Source organism: Poecilia formosa, unplaced genomic scaffold, assembly GCF_000485575.1.
Source record: "Poecilia formosa unplaced genomic scaffold, Poecilia_formosa-5.1.2 Scaffold145, whole genome shotgun sequence".
Taxonomy (NCBI): domain Eukaryota; kingdom Metazoa; phylum Chordata; class Actinopteri; order Cyprinodontiformes; family Poeciliidae; genus Poecilia; species Poecilia formosa.
The window spans coordinates 640,202-647,368 of record NW_006800084.1 but is presented as its reverse complement, the minus strand read 5'-3'; the positions used below and the strand labels follow the sequence as shown (position 1 = coordinate 647,368).

Below are 7,167 nucleotides of genomic sequence, written 5' to 3'. Positions count from 1 at the left end.
AACGTCCAAATGAATCTTGTGTTGGCTGATTTGTGGTAACTGATCAGAGAACTAACTGATCAGTTGGTTATGTCATGGACTCTATGACATCATAAAGTCATCCTCAGAAGGGCCTCATGACACAGACATCATTTGAAGTCATGCTGATGACATCATTGTCAGAAGCATGGCAACTGTTGCTAAGGGTAAAAATAGCACGCAGTGAGCATGGGTTAGGGTTAGGGTTAGGGTGTCAATAGAACCACAACACGACCTGGTGGGCCGGTCTATCAGTCAAACTTCTTGTGATGCCCACTGGTGTGTGCTCACAAAAGTGAAAAAAGAGCATGCATTTCTTTAAATATTTATGGAGTCATGATAAGAAGATATTTTATTTGTTAACAGGGGTTAGACACGATGGGTGTCTACCGGTTAGACACGATGGGTGTCTACCGGTGTTTCACCGGTAGGTGGTGTATTGGGGCTCTGACCTGCCTGTTGCTCTGCCGTTTCTTATAAGCTGAGAGAAATTGGAGTAACACAAACTGCGTCTCCCGTGTGCTCATTTACTTGAGGTGAGAATATCCCTAAAGTTTATTTTAACTACGTACTTTTATTATTTGGTACTGTTTGAGGTTGTGGAAAAAATTAATCGGCAAGCACTGTTAGATGAAAATCACTCATTCAGGTTTATTCAATACCAAAGACAAAAGATTAAAAACTCATAAACAGGTCAGATTAAAGGTCCAAGAGAGCCTCAGAGTTGGTTCTGTGTGGATTCTGACAACAAAACAGTTTTATACCAACAATAAGAAAGGAGCAGCTGCAGAAAACAGCATCTAACCTTGGGTGTGTTGCCTACAGAGGTTCATTTGGTGATTAAAAATGTCCACCTCAGTCAAACCCTCAAAAGCTAATTGCTAATAAAACTGTCTTTTCACACAGCGCTGTATCCAAGCAAGTCTAAAAACATTTTGTCTGCCAGGAATCCTCTGCTCCCTTTATCTGCCTTGCGCTCTTTCATCTTAATTTGTATTTTCCTCCCTTAGCTCATTAATATTAATATCTAAGGTGTTATCCAGATGACTTCCAGCTCCTTTCAAAAACCAAACATACAAATGGAGGATATTCTGAAGGTAAATAAGAACTGACTGGCATTAAATAAAAAGAAGGCATTCACAGATCCTCTTTTGGACTGAAATCTGAGAATGCTGCCAGTCATGTGCCACTAGAGGGCGCCACGTGATGTTTTATTCTGCTAACAGTCGTAGCAAACCTATAAACACAAGGTATTAAAAACTTCACAAAAATTCTAATAAGAATAAACAGAGAGGACATATCCTCCACACAGTGTTGTACAACAACTACATATTAAAATTATTCATACATCAACATCTTAGTCATAGAAACACTTGCTGCCTCTGAAGTTAATCCATCTTCTTGGCTGCAGAGCCAGCGCTCCTCTTGTAGCAAGCGATCTGAGACATTAGGACAAAGCTGAGACATGTGGACAGTATGTGACACAAAGTAGTTAAAGATCCTCCGCTCTCCTGTAAGAAAAACGTTTCACAAAGCCGGAGTTTAAAATCCCAAATAAGTCAGAAAAAGAGTACAGCATCGAACCGTTTCTGACTGCTTACCTGTGCAGAAACAACGGCAGCACCAAGAGCACCTGCACATGACAGCAACGCCGACAGGCTGGACAACTGCCCTGTGTGGCCCTTCTGGTGGTTTGTTACGGTTTGCACAACCTGGAAAAAGTAATAAGGACACACATCTGTCCGCATAAGAGAGTCCATACATCTGCAGAAAGAAGAGACTGATAGATCGCTACCTTGCTCAAAATGAAAGCTGCCGGAGTGGAGGCGTACATCACTCTGACGACGGCCGCAGCCGCAAACGAAACCAGGAGGAGGATTACGCCACCAAAACTCAAGAGCAGCAGCATTCCTGACACGCACATACACACACATTTCTAAGATTTAAATCGTACTCTTCACCCTAGCAACACGAGAGAGAAAGCGAAACTTTTTGAATTGATAGTTACAAACATGGTTAAAAAGTTTAAATTGAAAAGACACCACAAGGTGGCCCTGCAGGAAAGTCTGCAGGAATCTAAAAAAAAAAAAAAAAAAACTTCTGTTAACAGTTATCCAGTTCAGACTTGCAGCCTAAAAATGTAAGACTTTAGATTAATACCAAAATCCTAAAAATATATCATTTAGCCCTTTCACTTATTGCAGCTTCAGAATCATTGGCCAGGCTTTAGTGCTGTGTACAACCCTGTGGCTGGATATGGAAATTAGCAACAGAAAATATATTGTGGTTGCTTTTGAGCAAAAACAACCTGAGCAGCGAGACATGTTGCCCAAAAAGTACTGAAGTGAATCATCACAATACCACCTTCAGTGCTATCAGTGACTGGCAGTGTGCAGCTGTATTTTCTTTTAAAGTGCTGTGCATACACACATTTCACTACTTTCTGAAAGATTTAACCTATAAAAAGTTTGCCAGTTAAAAAAAACACCTGTAGCAGATTAAGGTAGTCATGGATGATCCCAGCCGTGGGATATCTCTACGTCGAGGTGTATAATTCATTAATTATGAACTGATGATAAAACAATAATCAGCATGTCCGCTTCCCTTCATTTTCTAGATTTAGGATGAGTACCGATTCAAATCTGACCTTTGAGGGTTTCACCGCGATAATACAGGATGAGGAAGATGATGGTTGCCGTCTGAGCCAAGGTGAAGAGCCTCTCAGCCCAGGCACTGTGCAGAAGTTCAAACAGAAAACGCAGACAAACCGATAAACATACTCTGCCAGATATTAAATAGAAAAAGCTTCTTACTCTGCAGTGTTTGGACACTAATAGAACCAGAGTCTTTGAATCTGAATGCAGTCATAATGGGGAGTGCGGAACTGATAAGCTGAATATTCAGAAAATGGACGGCCACCCAGGAAACTCTGCAACCAGCTGCACTCCCACTGATGGCTGTATTCATAAAGAAAGTATTTACAAATTAACCATCGAAGTGCAGCAACACGGACATGAATAGCAAGTTAAATGATAAATCAAACTACAAAGTAAAATAGAACCAGATTGGATGAAATCAGTCCTCAAAACTATTGCATCAAAAAGCCGGTAAAGAGAAATATGAAAACAATTTATTATGCAATCCTGTTTAATAATACACACTTAATCTAAGAAAATTAAGAAAATATGTGGAAAAGTAATCAATGGATTAAATTACAAAACAACTGAGTTACAAAAAAGTGGAGGAAACTGAAAGCTGAATCGATTTAGTTTAAAATGCCACAAAACTAACATTTAATAATTCAGCTCAATAGTCACGCCATTTGGTTATGTCTAAATATAAAACCCTCACCCTTACTGTGGGAAATTCCTGTTATGTTTCTGTTTTGAAAGAAGTAGTTCATATAAGTACAGGTTGAAACTCTAAAATCAGTTTAAGAAATCAGTAGCAGAGAAATGAGTTCATCCATCCATCAAATCCTACGCATGTCTGAGGATCTCAGAAAAGAATATCTAGTCCCTCTGCCTCAGATCCCACTAAGTGTGAAATGCCCAGAAATCCTTCAACAGGCAGGTCCCTGAAGGCATCCTGACCCAAAGCCTGACTGGAGTCCTTCTGATGAAGCGGCTCTGTGCCACTGTGAACCAGGACGGAGGGTCTTCACCATATTTCTAAGACAGAGCCCAGCCACATGTAGATGAAGCTCAATTCTGTTCTATTTTATTTTCTTCCCTCTTTTTCATTTTTACTCAATCAATTCACAACACAGTAAGTACCTTACTACAAATAAATCTAATGAATGTACAGAAATACATAACCCATCTAAAGACAGACTCAAATTCAGGTACATTCATTCCACTTCAGTCTTACTGATAATTGTAAAAGCTTTCTTTATAAATGCATGAAACAAGTCGCTTTAAAATAGAACAAACATTACTATTCTTATCTGTAGTCTGGTATTCAGTTATTAACAAATAACTGAATACCAACCCTTGACTTCCTTATTAAGTGTTTATTGATTACTTACAAGAATGGGAAGTTGTTGGCTGCAGCGTAGACAACCGGACATGATAAAGCATAGAGCTGCAGCAGGAAGGCAGTCAGACTCAGGCCTTCTGCACTTCCTCTCCACAGCAGCTTCAGCAGCTGAGGGAACTGTGCTGCTCACGACAGATGACAGACATGGAAACAGAAAATGAGAGCGGAAACCTACAAAAGTGCTCTGGAGCTATTCATGATGTCTTTTATGCTTTACGTACTTAAGTAAACGTGTTTGGTTATCTTGTATGCAGCTTGCTGAATTCATCAAACATGATTGCATTGTAAAGTGGAAGCTTGCTGAAAGCCCCAGCTTCTGCATGCAGGCAGCATGATAATGACGTGGCCTGATGTCTTTGTTTAAAGATTGAGACATAATCTGCCACTGTTGTTTATCTGAGTTCACTGGCTCTTGTTCTAATTAGATCATTGCTTTCCGTCACAAAGTAACGAAAAGTCAAAGAGCAAATTTAGATGAAGGCTCATTGGAAATAAAGACAGCCCTGCAGTGCCTTGGAAAAGTAAACATTCCCATTTAGTGAGGTTGGATGGAAAACATAAAAAGGTTTAAGTTTTGGTACTGGATTTTGAAATCATATATTTTGATATAAATAATTCCATGTTTTAGTTGGAGATGGCCATCTGTTTAGGGCTGCTAAGAAGTTCTCCCACCTGAGCTGGAGGTCTCTGCAGCTCCTCCAGTGATAAGGCTAACATCTCGGCTGTTTCTGATAAATGTTTTTGTTTCTTGACCTGATAGTTAAGCTGAACATTTTTATTTGATGGACCGAAACGTCGCAGGCTGTTCTATAACCTAAACCTGCATTAACCTTCTCCATAACTTAATGCCTGACTGGTCTGCTGTGTTCTTTGGTTCCAGTGATTCTGTTTCTGTTCGCTAATTTTCTCTAATAAACTTCTGAGGCCTTCATTATAGGATGCAGGTGGTTTATTTATTTTAATTCCATGAACTCTGAACTATTTTGGGACATGAGAAAGTAAAGAGCAGGACATACACACGCAAGCTGCACTTTTATTTCCAAAATATATAGCTATATTTTGCAATTTCCAAATGAAGCTGTACTTGATCAGTTACATTAAATCACAATAAAATAAACTGAAGCTTGTGGCTTTAATATGAGGAATGTGTAAAAGTTTAGGGTTTCAAGCCACTGCACATCTTTTTAAAAAAAAATTAATAATACATTTTTGTTATTTTCTGATATAAAACAGTCTTACCCAAAAATGTGTCCAGTATGATCCAAAATCCGACAATTTTGTTCAACACAAACTTTAGACAGGGAGCTGGAAAATAATAATTTTAAGAAATAGCGATTTAAAAAAATGCAGATCACATCAAATTATTGAACCGCACAATAAGTAAGGTTTAAATGCTATGTCCCCATGCATGGCTGATTAAAGTCGTAATACGTTTGCAAGAGCGACATGTTCTCCACATATGCCGCACATCTGGAAACTTCCCTCCCCCCATTCCCCCCTTCTCTCTACTTTGATATTTCTCCTCAAACAGACTCTCACCGTGCAAATGCAAGCGGACAAAAAGCTCCTCGTAGCATTTCTCTGGCATTAAACGGCCCACAAGGAGGTTTTTCAAGGGAGACGTGTCCATCGTGGGCCAGCTGTGGACGGGAATGACCAGCTGGAACAGGGGGAGTGGTCCAACGCTTCCCACATATTTACAGGGGGCGCCACAAGTGAGCTGTGACGCTAAGATCAGAAGAAAATGGTCCGTCCGTTTCATTCTCGCTCTTAAGAAAAATTAAAATAAAAATAAAAAAATACCCTGCGTGTTTTTAATGACAGAATATTTCAAAAACTGCAGGGTTACTTCTGTAACCCTAAGGGGTCATGAGGCAGACGGTGGATAGTTTATAGACATCACTAAAAATAGCCCAATCAATTAATAAGCCGCCATTTGTAATGACGTCATCAGACTTGAATTCTTTCCAAGGGATAAAATATGGTAAACTTGTGGTACTGTTTCATATAAGTGAATTTTGTTACTGACTTCTCTTGACCAAAAAGTTTTACCTTTAACTTATTAATTATCTTTTAACTGCTAATTAATAACCACTTGCTAATTCTAGTAATATTCAAGTTTCACACTTTGATCCTTGGTCTCAGAAAGGGAATAAACTTTATATAATGATAAATATCCTAATAAAAATTTTAGTCTTTAGTTTTATATTGTTGTTTGATCAGTTTTGGAGTTGCAAGATGTAAATTATTTAGAGCTGCATTGGGGCCAATAAGACGGGTCCACCCACAGTTGGTCCATTATAAAATGTAAATGCTTGTATTCAAACTGGATTATAAATCCTATCTTTGTGTTAATAATTTATGAATGATTAATCTGTAACTAATGTTTATCTACCACACTGATGTGTTTACTCCTTCACCGACAGTCTGTGTGCTCACTCAGTTTGAATCTGGTTTGATCTGGATTAAAATCTAACTTCTAATATAAATGTCAAATTCAGATTGAGGTCAATACAGAGAAGTACAGAAAAACACTGACGTACTTTCCGCTGTCAAATGTCAAAATGAGTTTCGCATGAAACAAAAGAAAATGTACAAATGACAAATGTTACAACAGAAATGTGTGTCAAAAAAGATTTTCCAACAATTTCTGGTTAACACAAATACTGTATGTTGTTATTAAAATTAAGTTCTATTTTATTACAGAGTAGTTATCTTGCACTATGACCAGTTTACTTTTCACAACCAGGCAGCCATATTCCTGAAAAAAAAAAAATGCTCTTAAAAACAAGCATACTTTAAGATTTTGACTTCATGTCTCGTTTCACTGGTCTTTTATTATTCCAGTTAGTCAGTTTAGTCAGAGTTAACATTTGATAAGATGGAGACACAAGTTAATGCGCTGTGGTTTCCTTTTGGAGAGACTGTATTTCCTATTCAAAATATTATCAGAAGTTGTAGTTGGAGCTATTAGTAATGTCACAGTCATTGCTGCAGACAATAATTGCTCAGTTGCAATTGGACACTGTAGAAAACAATGTAACTGCCATGCTATGTTAAAATTAAATAATTCTTTCTTTGTTTCATTTCTGCCCACATTCTTGCAAAAAA

The 7,167-nt window shown here is 38.3% G+C and overlaps 1 protein-coding gene across 1 annotated transcript; it reads right to left on the bottom strand.

Moving 5' to 3' along the window:
* Positions 1–644: 644 nt before the first annotated feature.
* On the bottom strand, positions 645–7,161 carry LOC103145648 (mannose-P-dolichol utilization defect 1 protein-like). The gene is made up of 7 exons (XM_007563168.2): positions 5,596–7,161; positions 5,296–5,361; positions 4,046–4,178; positions 2,666–2,751; positions 1,814–1,929; positions 1,620–1,730; positions 645–1,529 (listed from the first exon to the last, which is right to left on the bottom strand). Exons 1-7 carry the CDS (start codon positions 5,816–5,818, stop codon positions 1,407–1,409), a joined length of 858 nt encoding a protein of 285 aa, XP_007563230.1. The 5' UTR covers positions 5,819–7,161; the 3' UTR covers positions 645–1,406.
* Between the last annotated feature and the right edge of the window lie 6 nt (positions 7,162–7,167).